General features: G+C 37.3%; 1 protein-coding gene across 1 annotated transcript in view; it reads left to right on the forward strand.

The window, feature by feature from the left end:
- LOC144329767 (IQ domain-containing protein H-like) overlaps nt 1-18008 on the forward strand; it is an 83867-nt gene that overhangs the window by 39479 nt on the left and 26380 nt on the right. The window contains exon 5 of the mRNA XM_077938800.1: nt 12789-12905. Coding sequence (XP_077794926.1) covers nt 12789-12905 — 117 coding nt within the window. The remainder of the gene's footprint in view (nt 1-12788; nt 12906-18008) is intronic.

Raw genomic sequence — 18008 nt, forward strand, 5'->3', positions numbered from 1 at the left:
TTTGAGAATTTTTGACATTATGAGGCATAATATGGTAAAAGATCAAAAACTGAAAATGTCAGAGCAGGCAAGGGTTCCTTCACAAATTTTCACTGTAAGTTATACCTCTATCAGGGTAAAAATTTTGCTGATGAGATGGCAAGTTGGATTGTATAGAATACATTGGAGAGAAGAGAATGCCTACAAGGATCCACTGTGAGTTCTGCCCTCTCATTAGAATGTAAGCTTCATAAGAGCAGCAACTTTTTGAAAGGATTTGTTTCCTTTTCCGTGGCTTCTAAAAACCCTTTTTATATGAAAATATTCAAATATACCTTCTATAGACTGAATGTGTGTGTATGTCCCCAAAATTCATGTTATTAAATAAATCCTAATGCACAGTGTGATGGCATTTTGAGGTATGGACTTTGGGAAGTGCTTAGCTCATGAGAGTGAAGCCCTCATGAGGGGGATTAGTGCTCTTATAAAAGAGGCCCTAGGGAGCTTCCTTGGCCCCTCTTCCATGTGCAGACACAGTGAAAAGATGGCCATCTATGAACCAGGAAGCAGACCCTCACCAAACACTGAATCTGCCAGTGTCTTGATCCTGAACTTCCCAGCCTCCAGAACTGTAAGAAATAAATGTTGTTGTCTGTAAACCATCTAGACTCTTTTTTTGAGACAGGGTACTGCTCTGTTGCCCCAGCTAGAATGCAGTATACAATCATGGCTTATCATACAGCCGCAATCTCCCGGACTCAAGCAGCCCTCCTGCCTCAGCCTCCCAAGTAGCTGAGACTGGGACTAGAGGTGCATGCCACCACACCTGGCTAATTTTTAAATTTTTAGTAGCAGCAAGGTTTTGCTATGTTGCCCAGGTTGGTCTCTAACTTCTGTGCTCAAGTGATCCTCCTGCCTTGGCCTCCCAAAATGCTGGGATTACAGGGGTAAGCCAGCTCCCAGGCTTCATTATAGCAGCCCAAACAGACTAAAACAATACAAAAAAATAACATAAATAACCACTTCTCCATCACTTAGATTGAGCAGTTGTTAACCTTTACCATTTTTGCTTCATCTATTTTTATTGAAGTGTTTTAAAATAAAATAAAAACCTAATGACAATTTCACTCCTTAATGCTTTTAACATGAATCTTCAAAAATGAACTGTTTCTCTTTCACTCACAGTATCTTTATCTCACCTAATAAAATCAACAATAATTCTTGAATATAATAAATTTCCAGTTCATATTTAGATTGCCCAAGTTATTTCCCAAATGACTTTTACTCCTCTCTTATCCAATCCTGGATCTGTTATCCATTGCATCTGATTATTTTATTTCTAAAGCAGAGGGACTCTGTTTAGTTCATTGCTGTAACCAGTGTCTAAACAGTGTCTAGCCTGGAGTAGGCTCTTAGATGACAACATAGTGGTTAGAACTGTGGGTTAACATCCTGGCTCTATCACTTACTAGCTATACTTGGGCAAGTCACTTAACCTCTCCATGCCTCAATTCCTCATCTGCAAAATCAGTTTAACAGTAGTATCTGTTGTATAGTGAGTGCTGTATAAGTGTTAGTTATTGTTCTTATTTGTTGATAAGTACTAATCAACCTCTATTATGTACCTAATACATGTTGGGCCCTATTTTAGGCATCAGCCAAATTTCTCTGCTCTCATGGAGCTTACATTCTAATTGGGGTTGAGTAGTCATTAGGAAAACAAAAAACAATTTGAAAAGTAAACATCCAGTTGTCCCTCACTATTCATGGGGGATTGGTTCCATGATCTCCCTTGAATACTAAAATCTGTGTGTGCTCAAAACCCTGATATAAAATAGTGTAATATTTGCATATAGCCTATGCACATCGTCCTGTACACTTTAAATAATCTCTAGATTATTTATAATACTTAATACCATGTAAATGCTATGTAAATAGTTTTTATACTCTATTGTTTAGAAAATAATGACAAGAAAAAGAGTCTATATATGTTTGGTACAGATACATTTTTTAAAAAATATTTTGAATTCACTGTTGATTGAATCCATGGATGCAGAACCCATGGATATGGAGGGCCAGAGTGAATAGCACGTTAGTTGGTGAGAGAAAAGTTGGGAAAGGAACATAGGGAGCACTGGGATGGTCTAACTTGTAAGGTGACATGTAAGCACATATTTGATGGCTCTGAAGGAGCAAGTCACGTGCCTCCTTGGAGGACATGCATCTAGACAGAAGAAAGACCCTAAATTATAGGTGTGAGTAGCAAAGAAGAGGAGGGTGCAAGGGAGAGTGAAGTGGAAAAAGTAGGAGGGGCCAGATCTTGTAGACCATTGTGAGACTTTGGATATTACCACGTGAGAGCAAAAGTTATTGGAGGCTTACACTAGAGAATATTACTTGCAATTTGAAAGGTCCCCTACAGACAGAGTAGTGAATGCTATAATAGAGTTTTGGAAAACATGCTCTTGTAGAGCCAGAGGGTATGCCTAATGCCTGGGCTTTGATGTAACCATTAAGTGCATCATGTTGAAAATCTTTTTCAAGCACAGCAGTATGACCTCTGCATCCTAGACTGCCAGCTCACATATAGTATGTTCTTCCAACAATTCTTCAACACTATGAGGACCTTCAACCCATTGACCTCTCATTATTTCACTATTTATCACTTTTATCTTATTGTCTTTTCCTTCTCAGCTAGATTAGATGCCATGGTTGTGGCAGAAATTGTTAGTTCTCTGCCGAATATCTATTTCCTCACCTATATTACTAACAGAACTGATTTTACTTAGGGTGGCAATATGTCATAAGGAATAAGATTCCTCATTTCTGAGCCTTCGTTAAAGCAAAATATTTCCACGTGTCCCAGTTCTGTCCAGTTAGTACCGAGCAGCAGTCTACTGGGGGTTGGTTCCAGGGAATATTTTGCTTTTCTAATAACGGGGATAGTCACAGCGGCATGTTCCTTTGCCCCTATTTCCCTTTCTCCTTTCTTCCTTCCTTAAACACAGATATGACATCTGGAGCTGCAGCAATCATCTTGCAACCATGGGATGACAAGCATGGACCAAAGGCAACACCCTGATGATTGTAGAGCAGAAAGAGAGAAAGGAACTGGGCCCCCAATGGCTTCTCTGAGCAGCTGAACTAATGCTAGCAATTGACTACCTCTGCCATGTGAGAATAGACCCCAGAAGGGTTTTTTGTTTTGTAATGTCAGATCTCTTCTGACTGATTCAGTGGTTCAACACCATGGTCTCTCTTTTGCAAACGTCCTTGTCCATCTTTCCCTCCATCATGCCTGGGAGACAAAACACAAGTCTGGTTAAACCTAACGAACTGCTCTGTGTTTGCATCTGAGAAGCTAAATATAGCTGTAGTACATCTCACAATGGTGCTTAGTGGTCTGACTTTAATTTTATGACCCCAAATTTCTGGTGGGCACTAAATTCAGCCTATATGTGCTAGCACGTTTCTATAGCAAAATCAGTTTCTCATCCCTTGAGATGGCTATTTTAAACTTTCTCCTCTCTCTTCATACCTCTAGCACCCTTGTCTCCCCTTACTTTCAGCTGATGATCTCCCTTCATACTCACCTACCTCATTTTTTGTGTCAGAGTCTGCTAGTATCTCCAGTATTCCTCTCCCTCTTTCTTTGTCATAACGCCCTTGATCTTTTTAGCTAGAAATATGGCTGTCCCATGTAAAAACCATATTTTCCAGCTTCCTTTGCAGTTGATTATAGCTATATAGGCAAGTACTGGCTAATGAAATGTAAGGGGGAATATTATGGGTAGCTTTCAGGAAATGTTCTAAAAAGATAGAACTGGCTTGTGCCCTTTGATCCTTTTCTTCTCCCTCCTCTCTTTTGCTACGTGGGATGAATCTATGATGTTGGAACTCTATCTAGCAGCCATCTTAGACAGGAAGAGTAGGTCCACATATTGGGATAGAAGAGTACTGAGCTAGAAGGGGTCTGATCCCTAACAATTTTATGACTTCCAAATCAACCCTGAACAACCTACCTCTGGACTTCAGGTACATGAGAAGACTGAATTCTGTCCTATTTAAACGATATTCTTCCAGTTTTTAGTCACATATAGACAAATGAATCCTAACCAAATACATCAGCCTTTCTAGGTCGAGATGTACTTTCTGTGCCTTCTCTCTAATCATAATGGAAGTGTCCCTCTCCTATTAAGGCCAGCCTCTTATTAAGGCCTTAGTTTCTACAGTTATTTCCTTTCACGAATCATCAGTTTCTCACTCCTCAGTCATTTAGAGATCTTTGCTTAACTAGCTCAGTTTCATCACTCTGGTCTTAGTCTAATTGTTGTCTCCTCATAGAGGCTGTTCTTGACCATAATATCTAAGGTAGTTTTCTCTTATTCTCTATCCCATTATCCTAGTGTATTTTATTTAGAGCATTTAGGGCAATCTGAAATTAATTTTATATCTGTTTATGTGCTTATTGTCTGATTCCTCACATACCTTCAAGAATGTAAGATCCACATGGTCAGGGACTTCATCTTTCCTGTTTCTAACACCTACTAGGCTCTCAAGAAGTGTCTGAATGAATGAATGAATTTTGTTGGAATTAAAGAAGGAGAGATAGAGGTTGGAGGAGACCTCCCAGAGTAATTTGGGCCTGACTGAAATTCAAGTTTGAATAAAAGTGTGATCAGAAGACACTGAAGAGGGAAGAAGAAGACATTCCCAGAAGAAGGAACAGCATGCTCACTTGCAGAGGTGGAGAGAGCGTGTTGTGTGTGGGCATTGGTCATTCAGCATGAAAAGTGCATAGACTTGTCAGGAAGGAATGGCAGGAGTAGGGGCTGGAAAGTAGGAATGGTTCAGACTACGCCACCCTAAGGGAAACTGGTGGAGGATTTTAAAGGTGAGAGACATATTCGATTCAGTGATTAAGGGCGGGCCATCATGCAGAAGTTGGACTGGAGGTAAAGAGACCCATCTAAGGGACTATTAAGGAGGTCTATGTAATAATCAGTGAAGCATGGACCATGCAGTGCCTGTGGGGAGTAGAGTGGGTAAAGGATCTGATAGGATGATAGGAAGTTGAATCAAGAGTGCATCACCTAACACTTCTTTATAATGTGGCAGTATGTTGTGATGAAATAAGGCTTTGGATTCAGAGACGTAAATCAAATCCTGTCTCCTCACTTCTGGATTGTGTGACCTTGAGAAGTCACTTAACCAATTATCCTCATTGGCAAAGTAGTGACAATATCATATACTTCCTATTGTTATTTTTAGGACTAAAATCCTAAAATCAGTTGAATATGACCACACCCACCTGTTCTGGTGCATGCCACAAAATGGGACCTGAAAAAATGTTAGCTCTCTCCCCTAACCCTTCTCTTATTCTCCAGTTCAACTCCTGTAGGAAAGAGAAAATGGGAAGGCCACATCTCAATAGAAGTAGGTAAGCCTTTAGGTTTTGTGAACCTGAGGCAGTTAGGCAGCAGCTGGGCTATTTAGAAGCAGCATGGAGTTAAGTGATGCTATGATTGTGGAGGGCTTCTACTTTGTTGATCCTTCTAGCCTTAACAGGGAGATAAGAGGGGAGGTAATAGAGCATAGAGTGTTAGAGTTAATAATAAAATAATTAATAAATAAAATAAAGAATTAATAATAAAATAATGAATCATTACATTTTAATTACACCTTAATTTTGGTTGACACTTTATTAAGAAAATGTATTTTTGAATAGAAGCAAAAATCCATATAACCATCTCTCAGCTTTTACAGTTAACATAATTTTTCCATTCTAATTTCATCTATTCCCTCTACTATTTTTGGCAAAGTCTTTGAAAGTAAATCCCAGACATTATATCATTTCACTTTATCATATGTTATTTGGTAAAGATTTTTAAAAATAACCATTATCACCTGTAACTAGTGAGAATAGACCCCATTAGCGTTTTCTGGTATATAATCTAAATCTCTTCTAACTGATTCAATGGTTCAGCACCATAGTCTCTCTCTTGCAAACATCCTTGTCCATCTTTCCCTCCATCATGCCAAAACCTTAACAACAGTTCACGAATATTGTATAATTCCCAGTCCATGTGCAGTTTTCCCCAATTGTCTTTAAATTGTCATTCTACTGTTGTTTGCATGAATCAGGATGCAAACAAGGTCCACACATTATAATTGTATTTCATTTTATCTAAACAGTTTCCCTCGTTTAAAACATGTCATTTAAAGATTTCTTGAGTAATACCCTACAAGCACAGGCAAACAAAGCAAAAATGGACAAATGGGATCACATCAAGTTAAAAAGCTTCTGCACAGCAAAAAGAAACCATCAACAAAGAGACAACCCACAGAATGGGAGAAAATATTTGCAAACTACTAATCTGACAAGGAATTAATAACCAGAATATATCAGGAGCTCAAGCAACTCTAGGAGAAAAAAATCTAATAATCTGATTTTAAAATGGGCAAAAGAGGCTGGGCATGGGGGCTCATACCTATAATCCCAGCACTTTGGGAGGCCAAGGCAGGCAGATCATCTGAGGTCAGGAGTTCCAGACCAGCCTGGCTAATATGGTGAAACCCCGTCTCTACTAAAAATACAAAATTTAGCCAGGCGTGATGTCGTAGCTTTTAATCCCAGCTACTTGGGAGGCTGCGGCAGGAGAACTGCTTGAACCTGGGAGGTGGAGGTTGCAGTGAGCTGAGATCATGCCACTTGCACTCCTAGCCTGGGCGACAGAGTGAGACTTGGTCAAAAAAAAAAGATCTGAATTGGCATTTCTCAAAATAAGACATACAAATGACAAACAGGTGGCTTAGCATCACTGATCATCAGAGAAAGGCAAATTAAAACTACAATGAGATATTATCTTCCCCAGTAAAATGACTTTTATCTAAGGACAGGCAATAACAAATCCTGGCAAGTATGTGGAGAAAACAGAAACCTCCTACACTGTTGATAGGAATGTAAATTAATAGAACCACTATAGAGAACGGTTTGGAAGTTCCTCAAAAAACTAAAAATAGGCTGGGCGTGGTGTCTTACTCCTGTAATTCCAGCACTTTGGGAGTCTGAGGTGGGCGGATCATTTGAGGCCAGGAATTCAAGACCAGCCTGGCCAATATGATGAAACCCTATCTCTACTAAAAAATACAATAATTAGCTGGGTGTGGTGGTGCATGCCTGTAATCTCAGCTACTTGGGAGACTGAGGCACAAGAATCACTTGAACCCGGGAGGCAGAGGTTGCAGTAAGCAGAGATTGTGCCACTGTACTCCAGGCTGGGTGACAGAGCAATAATCTGTCTCAAACAGCAACAACAGCAAACTAAGAATAAAGCTCCCATATGATCCAACAATCCCATTTCCAAAAGAAAGGAAATCAGTGTATCAAAGAGATATCTGCACTCCCATGTTTATTGTAGCACTATTCCCGCTAGCCAAGATTTGGAAGCAACCTAAGTGTCCGTCAACAGATGAATAGTTAAAGAAAATGTGGCACTTACACACAATGGAATATATTCAGCCAAAAAAAAAAAAAAAAAAGAATGAGATCCTGTCATTTGCAACAACATGGATAGAACTGGAGATCATTATGTTAAGTGAAATAAGCCAGGCATAGAAGGGCAGGATTCACATGTTCTCACTTATTTGTGGGAGCTAAAAATTAAAACAATTGAATTCACTGAGATAGAGAGTAGAAGGACGGTTACCAGAGGCTGGGAAGTGTAGTGTGGGGCTTGGGGAGAAGTGAGGATAGTTAATGAGCACAAAAATATAGTTAAATAGAATGAATAAGATCTAGTATATCAAAAGAAGGTGACACTGGCTGGTCACTCTGTTATACTCAACAATTTATTGTACATTTAAAAATAAAAGTGTATAACTGGATTGTTTGTAATACAGAGAAAGGATAAATGCTTGAGGTGATGGCTGTTTATCCTGATGTAATTACTCATTATATGCTTGTATCAAAATAGCTCATATACCCCATAAATATATATACCTACTATGTATCCACAAAAATTAAAAATAAAAAAATTTTAATGTCAATTATTTGTTGAAGAAACCAGGTCATTTGTCATATAGGTTCTTCTCACAGTCTGGATTTATCTGATTGCAATCCCGTGGTGCCATTTTACATGTTCCTCTGTCCCTAGTATCTCTTGTAAATTGGGAGTTTTATCTAGAAGCTTGATTGTATTCAGATTCTGTCTTTTTGGCAGGACTACTTCTTATTGTACAATGGTGCTATACCCAGTGCCTGTGTATTTTCTTTTATAGCATATCAAGAGGCAATTTCTTTTTTTGTCTTTTAATAATATTAAGACTGATCAATGAGAATTATCAGCTGAATTTGTCTTTTATAAAATTTTATAATGTCTTTTAAAATTTTATTTGTCTTTTATAAAATTCTCTGCAACCTTTCACTTAATGATATTAGCAACCATTGATATTTGCTTTAATACATTATTTCATTAGGAATTACAAAGTAGTGATTTTTAGAATTCTATCATTCCTTTGCATTTTTTTAGCCTCTGTGAGGAAGTTTTCTTTAGCAACTCTTTGGTGACTCTGAAAACCAGTTTTAATTACTTACTTTTTGCTTAATTACTTCTTTTATTTATCAATTTTTAGGTTAATTTATCAATTTTATCAACTAGGTTTTTGAGGGGAAGAGAATATTATTAAGAACTCATGGATTTTTATATGTTTGAAGTGTTTCAATCCATTGTAATCGTTATTTTGGGGCCAGTGGGAGCCTCTTTCACATTGGCTCCAGAATAGTACTTTATAATTTATAAGATACTTAACCGTACATTAGTCATTTGAACTTCATAAACAACCCTATGAAGCTAAGTGTTACTACCCAGTTTTACAAATGAGAAATCTAGATCACACAGCTCAAATCAGGACTTGACGTCTATTGTTCTTTGTATTACATGAGACAGTGATTGAAAGAATGAGTGTTAAAGGTGACTAAATTCTTTGTATTTTTCTTTTCTCTGCTTCTGAGACTAAACAGCAGCTGTCTTTAACCAGTGGGAATATGATATTAAGCAATATCCACTTTAGAAGACATTACTTGCAGCAAACACTGTTGATAATACTGTAACTTAGTAAATAGCCTCTCTCAACTTTGTTTGTGAAGCATTTCAATTTTGATTACTCTGTGTGGGATCTACTGCTCAGATGTGTGTCATTTTATGGTCTACCCATGTCTGGGGAGCTGGCATTACACGCTGCCTAGTGTTTTTAATTCAGAAGTTCTTCTAAAAGAAACCTTAGCCTCCTATATTCCAACCCTAGTTTTAATAGCGTAAGCTATTTCCTTCTTATATAGCTTTGTGGGCATAGTAATAAAATAAATACCACAAAATCACTGATGAGATGAAAATTGAGCTCCCTGCTTCTGTGCAGCCATGTAGGTAAAACAGTAATTGGCTCTGATAATAACTTTTGTTCTTACAAACCAAAGTCAGAATGAGAGTCACATTTGATATATCTGCTTGTAATTACCATCAAAAGGAGAGAATACAAAGTTTAGATTGTTTAGTGACTCAAGATAGATTACATACATTGATATCTTTTCTTGACCAATTTACTAAAATTTTCTGAAATTATTTCTGATATTTATCTTACTGTTGGTAAAAAATGATCATCTTCCAGAGCATACTTTCCTGCTTAATGGAATGATTAATTTTATTTTTGTTTTTGAAGTCTATAATTGATTTTCTTGAAAACCTTATTATTGGGTCTCATAATACAGCATATGTTTGTAAGTATTTTCCCATATATCACAATAGATGGTTTGTAAGACAAATTTAGGTTTTGAATGTATTTGGTAGTGAATTTCAGTGAAATATTTGTTATGTTAATTTTTTTTTTTTTTTTTTTGAGACTGAGCCTCACTCTGTTGCCCAGGCTAGAGTGCAGGGCATGATCCCAACTCACTGCAACCTCCACCTCCTGGGTTCAAGCAATTCTCATGCCTCAGCCTCTCAAGTAGCTGGGACTACAGGCACCCGCCACCATGCCTGGCTAATTTTTAGTAGAAACGGGTTTCACCATGTTGGCCAGACTGGTCTCGAACTCCTGGCCTCAAATGATCCACCCACCTCGTCCTCCCAAAGTGCTGGGATTACAGGAATGAGCCACTATGCTCGTATGATTATGTTAATATTCTTTAAACATAGATGCCTTTTAAGTGTTTTTGAAAAGAGCAATTAAATCATGTGTGCTACATATTACTCTTTTGGTATACACAAGCATTGGTACCAAAATAGTAAATATGAGAACATTACTATTTTTAAATTATCTTTTAACCTCAAGTCATTGCTTTAGAACCCAACAATAAAGAATTGATAGTACATCTATCATTTCTGTTGGATTTCTATTTACATACTGATTTCTTTTCAGAAATAACTATGTCTAGTGCTACAGAATTTAACAATAAGCAGAACACTACTGGATTTTAAGGCCAGTTTTAACAGTGATTCTGTATTTGGCCATTTCCTCCCTATACCAGACCTATAACCACACAAACTTGATGGAGCATGATAAAACTAAGAAAACTGCTATGGCCCACTGAGCAAATAATCCCATAATTAAAAAGTTCTAACAGCTTAGACATAATAGATGAAGCTATTACCATCAATTCTGTATCCAGAATACACACATTTTAAAAATACCCTAATTACAAAAACCCAGATCCAGTCAATATAATACATATTAGCAATTTCCCAATCCTTGGTAGAATAGCAATTATTCTGAACGTTTAAGAAGGAAAATATTATGTTCAGGTATTAATTTCAATAGAAGAGGCAATCTGCTTCCATGCAAAAACCCTGGAGTAGTGCTGTGAGTGTTACCCACAGAAGAAAAGCCATTTATAATTAGGTATGACATTACTTTTGTGACCACATGTACCTCAAGGAGAAGGAAATAGACATGCCTTGTTTGAATCCTGTATTCTTGCCCAGATTAAATAAAGTAGACAGTTGAGGACAGTTATTTGGAGATTTGGTTTAAGAAATGCTATTGGTCGGGTACGGTGGCTCACACCTGTAATCCCAGCACTTTGGGAGGCTCAGGCAGGTGGATCATGAGGTCAGGAGTTCGAGACCAGCCTGACCAACATGGTGAAACCCTGTCCCTACTAAAAATACAAAAATTAGCCAGGTGTGGTAGCATGTACCTGTAATCGCAGCTACTCAGGAGGCTGAGGCAGGAGAATCACTTGAACCTGGGAGGCGGAGGTTGCAGTGAACGGAGATTGTGTCCCTGCACTACAGCCTGGGTGACAGAGCAACATTCCATCTCAAAACAACAACAACAAACATGCTATTAAAAAGTAAAAGGAAGATTTAGAATATCTGTTAAGAAAGACCTTACCTAGACATATCTATGCTTATCTAGCATACATTCTGTAGATATTTTTGTAGCCTTCTTCTTCACTTTGACCTTAGGCACAGACCCTTTATGAATGCTTATGTCAAAGAAATAGCTGGATCATGAACAAATCTGTCTGATTCCTACAACCATTTTAACAACTGCGTCAGATCACCCTCAAAACTAAGACACTTAATTGAAGGGAAAACAGTTAAGTTGCTCACGGTACTTCTAACCTCCTTTTAAAAAAGTTACAAAGCCTACAAACCTACATATTTTGACTCCATTTTTATGAAATGTCCAGAATAGATATACATCAGTAGAGACACAAAGTAGATTACTGGTTGCCTGGAACTAGTGGGAGGAGGGAATGGGGAGCAATTGCTAATGGGTATGAGGTCTCATTTTGGAGTGATGCACATGTTCTGGAATTAGATAGCAGCGATGGTTGTAGGAATATACTGAAAACCACTGAATTGTACACTTTAAAGGGGTGAATTTTATGGTATATGCATTGTATTACAATTTTTAAAATCACAAAAGACTAGAAATTATTAATAATACCATATTCCCTACGTGCGAAATTATCTTTTAGCCTAAAATCATAGAATCCCAAAGCTCGGGCATGGTTCCTCAAGAGACCATCAAGTCTAACATGCATTTTGCGAATAAAGAAACTGACTTCCATAGAGGTGAAGTGACTTACCCAAGGTCACACAGAGCAGTCGAGAGGAGAGCTGGCACCTAGGGGTCCTGACAACTATCTAGTGCCCCTTCCCACCACCACTATATGGCCCACTCTCATGGTTTATTTTTAAGCATGTCAATGATAACTAATTTGAATTATTTAAAATGAGGAATAAGTGGTTCAAACAAGAGGCTTTTTTTTTTTTTCCTAATGAAAGCATAAATTATTCCTGCAGATAACAGAATCTCTGTGAAGGAGTGGATAAATTTGTTGTAAATTTACCAGGCCCAAATTGAGATTTACCTGTAAATGTCCCTAGAGGAAAGTGGCCACATTAACAGACCAAGGGAGCCCTCTGCCTGTGTATTTGTGGTATAGATTTCATTGGCAAAATCCTTGACCTGGAAAGCTAAAAATAAATTAAGACCAGGTATTCTATCTAGTCCTTTGCCCACCTTGGTTGGCTTCCAGCGTTATTTTTGAGAAAATGTGTCTGAGGATGTATTTGTGGGAGCAATGGGATATATGGAGGAAAACCTATAGAAAGTTCCTTTTCTGTGAATAAAAGGGACTGATTAGCAGCCTAAATAAAAGATCCAAATATATTTTTTTCCAGTGAGAATTTCATTAAAATAATTATTTCCAGAGAACTTTAAACTCCTTTGAGGATATAAAATGTTAGTAAGCATTTTTGTTCATCCAGCATGAAAGTTTCATTGTTTCTTTGTTTCAGCGAAAGATAGGGTTGAATGTAAAAATCATGCAGGATCCTGAAAACATCCACCACAGAGCTGCTGTAAATGCGAACTATGGAATCAGTTTACCATATATTAATCAGAGAAAAGCATGTGTAAGTAATGAGTTGTTTTAATGAGCTCTTATTTTTTAAGAAATAAAAGTCATTTATTAGTAGTGTAAGATGTAATGTAGATATCAAGTAAAGATTGTGATCCTTTTGTCTTTGGAATTTTTTGGAGATGGAGTGGCTCTCATTCTGTTTGTAATTAGCAATGATTAAGAAAATGTACGCCTATTTTAAAGACTTATTTGTAGCTCATTCAGATTTCTCTATTTTATTTGATATTCCTAAATAATCTAGTACCATAATTTTAATGAGGAAATAATTTACCAGCAAAAAGAATTAATAGAGAAATTTTAAATATTGTATTTCTTTGATAGTAGGCTTAGCACTAGAAAAATCAAAATAAAACAACAGCACAGAATCCTCTTCACTTGTATATACTCTCATAATGTACAAATATTTGAGAATATTATTCTAAAGCTGAGGTAAGCAGGGACTAATCCTTTATGTCAGCAAAATAATGAGAGGGAAAAAGAATCAAATGTAGATTTGCAGTAAGAGATCTCAGAGTTGACGCCCATTTTTGCCATTGACTAGATGCTACCTTGTCCTAAAGCAAGGATTGTACTCTTTCCATGTTGTGGAGTTTTCTTAGGAGAATTAAGAGTAGTGCTTCATTTTAACTGGGAAATTATTTAATTTGAGATCATTTCTAACACTGAAAACAATTACTGAGGTAACATCTCTATTTTTGTAAATATATTTTTAACCTTTGGCTTCTCTCAAAAGCTCTTAAATGTATGACTTGGTGAAATCAAAACTAAAAGCAAGATTAATGTTAGAATTAAATTGCAAAGCCATTTCTAACTAGCATAATAGTCTCTTAGATTAATCTTCCAAATTTCCTACATAGACATTTTCAACTGCCTACTTCATTCATGTAACCCTGAAATGTATTTTCAGTTTCTTTATATGTGCTTTATGTTATTCTAACAGGTTTGGTTTAAGAGCACTTTATCTTACAAATACTTGTATAGCCTAAGAAATAACCGGAAAGTTAGATATTTTTATTCCTGCTGAAACTTTATTTAAAATGTCACTGTGAATAATGTGAAAGGGTTTTTATCTGCTTCCCATGAGCCCAAAGCTCTTGAAATACAAATATTATTTCTCTGGCAACACAGACAGAAGCAGATTTCTCTTTTGTTGTTGTTGGTTTTCCTCTTCAATCTAGAATTAATATTGGCTTAGCTGGAGGAGTACTGAGGCTTTGTAGCCTGAGGCAACTGTTGTGTTTCATGCGAACTTTTTCTGATGAGTACTGGAGTTTTAAAAGGCATACCTCTAGATTTAAAAAGGATTATGCTTTGCTTTATGAATCTGAATGAAGATTCAGACTTAAGTAAATAGAGATTTCAAAATTATATCCAAAACTTGGGACAGATTCTTAGTCATTAATTATATATTTTTCCAATTTCCAAATAGAATGAATGCCTTGGATGTTGTATCTATATACTTTGAGCAAAGAGAATTTGGGAAAGCACTTTGCCTTTTATGACATATAGCTAATAGATGTTCATTTACTGTATTAAATCTCCTTTTTCTGTCAAACTCGATGCCATAAATATCTACACCAGAGCAACTTAAAATTGGATGTACATTATGTATATTTTTTTCAAACTGTCAGCCTTTTGATCAAATAGTTATCATTTTGTGTTGATATAGTTGTATGGTAGTACTAACTGAAAAACAGTATTTTCATTTTGGATTTACAAAACAGAAGCATTGTGCAAAAAGCACTGTGAAAGAAGTTTGTTCAGGTATTTGGTTTTAAACAGTCATATAAAGCATTTGGGGATAAATGCAGTTGTGATTTACTACTTACAAAAATCATTTCAAAAGCACTAACCCAAACTAGAGTAATGTGTCTAGCATTGTGATGTATAGTTAATTAGAAAGGCATCATCAAAGCTAATCATTTTAGAACTAAACACTCGAAGGGGATTATTATTTGGCTGCCGAGGGCCATGTGTTTCCTTACTTCTTATGAAACTTGATCAGCTTGTCAAAAGCCTGTAAATAACCTTAGACATTTTTGACAGAGCGAATGTGAATATGTAGCCACTTTCCATTATTTGTTCCCAGAAGCTGGTATCTTCTCAATCTTAGGAAGTGGTGTATTCCTCCTGATAATAAGAGGCTGATGCAAGGATTTTAGTGCATTGAAAACACATATAACCCCTGCCACACACACATACTCATATTGCAAAACTATCTTGAAAATTGTATATCCTGTGACTCTGTTATGTAAAATCAATTTACCAAAAACGTGTTAAAAGTGAGACTCACTGGTGGTTTTTTCAATATCTTCAGTCTGACAAATAGTAACAAACAGCCTTCTAACATTTTTTCTAGTAGGTCCTCAAAGGTATGTGGAAACAAGAAGAAATCCCTGGTACTGTTCACATTTCCTCACTGACATCTAGTTCCAGTTAGAGTTTATAATATAACACATTAAGAGATCTACAGAAAATTTGACTTTGATTTATTTCTTTTAAATAAAAAGTGTTTCTTAAAAGGCTTGAAACATGTATCTGTTAACATGAATTTTAAAAGAACGATTATGAATGCATAACAAAATAGCCAAACCAAACATTGCTTTGAATTGCTGCACAAATAACTCTGATTATAACTGTTATGACCTAGAAAAGAATCATAAAAACATTTTTCTTTTTGGCAAGATATGAGTTGCTGTAGAATTATACCAGTTCTTTGGTCCCACTTTCCAAATAAATAAATGTATAATGCAATGTAAACTTAGAATCTTTTATTTATTCATGAGGTTGAATTTAATACTATTATGATTTCTAGATTTTATGAGTCATATGTTATGCAGTGTTTTCCACTAACTTAGTTGGGTAGCAACCACACTTCACAAATCATAGTTTCATTCTTTACTGTTTCACTTGGGGTGTACATAGTAATCTCTCTCTCACTGAAAGCATATTCATTTCTGAAATGATAAAGTGATAGAAAGTGAGGCAATTGTGTTAATGTCAAATGATTAGAAGAAGCACCAGAAGTAAGGGGTGGGGGCAGGGGGTGGGAGTGGAGAAAGAAGGGCGATTTCAGAACATGATTGTGTTTTAAGCCCATGCATATGGCCACAATTACAGTCACAACATAATTTGGCAACGGTAGCAGAATTAGATTTAAACAAATTGATGTTACACTGCAGTAATTCAGAATGAGCTTGTTGCATTTATAAACCATAACAAGAAGCAGAGTGAATTAATAAACCCTTCTTGTCACTAAAAATAAAAAAAGGGAATAATTGCTGAGATGGAGTTAACTTAACAGATGACTATAGTCAGCATCCTTTCAGGCTAGATATGGGAAAGTGAAGGTCACCCCCATCTCAGATGACAAAGAGGGAACATTTTGTTGGTAAACAAATTAATCTTTTGAAAGGTCGCCATTTGTTTTAAGTTTTTATCCAGTTCTTGTCATCTGGAATCAGAGATTGACTGTCATTTCACCAGGCAGGGGTGCAGTTGAGGCAGACAAAGCTGCTTCTGTACGTATCAGCATTCCTTGACAAAACTCAGTGCCTGATTGTGATGCTATGGGCTGCTGGTTTACAGCTGTCTCCGGACAAGAGTGGAGGCCCACCCCTGAATTCCAATAAGATGGGCCTGCATGTTCCGCCTGCTGTAAGCTGGCCCTCTGCCCACAAGTAAAATGTATTGTAGTTCAAGCCAGCAATTATCTCTTTTACTTCCTTCTGTGCTGCTTCTGTTCTCTTTTTCCAAAAACAGATGTGGGTATTCACTCAAGTTCTGCATCTATTCTTTCTCACACCTGCTGGGGCAGAATTTTGACAGAGGTAGAGTTTGAGGGAGCCAGCAGACAACAATCAGATGCAATTTCTTTGAGAGCAGTTTAAAAAGAAAATGTTGATTTTTCAGGAAATGTGGAGTCAGCATCTTGGCCCCCCTCCCTTTTCCCAGGAGCATTTGGTAAATTAAATTAGTTGAACAAAAGGAAATAGCTTTAAAGACATTCTGAAATGCCATATCCTATTTATGACATACAGTCATTACCCAAGGACTGTGGTGGCATGCACAACATCCCACTTCCATCATTTTAAGAGAGCTTTCTCTTCAGGTTGCTTAGATAAAGAGTTTTCAACAAAGGAATGACTTTTCATGTCCTTCCTGATTCACAGCCTACAAAATGTATTCCACCAATATGGCAGTGATGGTGGTGGTGGTGGTGGAGGTGGTGGTGTATTGCCTTTGTATGTTGTTGCTGTTTAGAATTTCTATTCTGCATTGGTTTGGAGTGACGGGAAAGCTGAGGAAAGCCATGGAATGTTGGCTGGTGGATGGCTGTCTCACTAAAGCCCATTGCTCTGGGGGCAGGGAGAGGCAATGAGAGGCTATAGCCTTGTCAGATAACATTCAGAAAAAAAATCTAACAGTAGTGAGTTCTTTTAATTTCTTTTTTATTTATTTATTTATTTTTGAGACCGAGTCTCGCTCTGTCGCCCGGGCTGGAGTGCAGTGGCGCAATCTCAGCTCACTGCAAGCTCTGCCTCCCGGGTTCACGCCATTCTCCTGCCTCAGCCTCCTGAGTAGCTGGGACTACAGGTGCCCGCCACCCCGCCCAGCTAGTTTTTTGTATTTTTTTTTTTAGTAGAGATGGGGTTTCACCGCGTTAGCCAGGATGGTCTCAATCTCCTGACCTTGTGATCCGCCCGTCTCCGCCTCCCAAAGTGCTGGGATTATAGGCTTGAGCCACCGCGCCCGGCCGAGTTATTTTAATTTCTTTACAGTGGTATGTTTCTTGAGCTTCTCTGCCAAGATCCTGCAAGCATTCCCAAACCAACCCCGTGCTGAACTGAAACCACTTTTTAGCTCTCAGAATAGTGATTCTGGGTCAGACTGCCTGGTGTGAATCCTTACTAGACTGGGATCTCCCAGAAACAGTCTCCCTTTCCTCATGTAAAATGTCCATAATAAATGTATCTCTCTCATAGGATTGTATTGAGTTTTTAATGAGATAATTCAAAGCACTTAACAAAGGTCCTGGTACAAAGAAGTGTTCTGAAAAATATTAGTTATTACTATTGGTGAGTCTCATATATTG

This window comes from Macaca mulatta, chromosome 7 (genome assembly GCF_049350105.2).
Source record: "Macaca mulatta isolate MMU2019108-1 chromosome 7, T2T-MMU8v2.0, whole genome shotgun sequence".
NCBI classification, from domain to species: Eukaryota; Metazoa; Chordata; class Mammalia; order Primates; family Cercopithecidae; genus Macaca; species Macaca mulatta.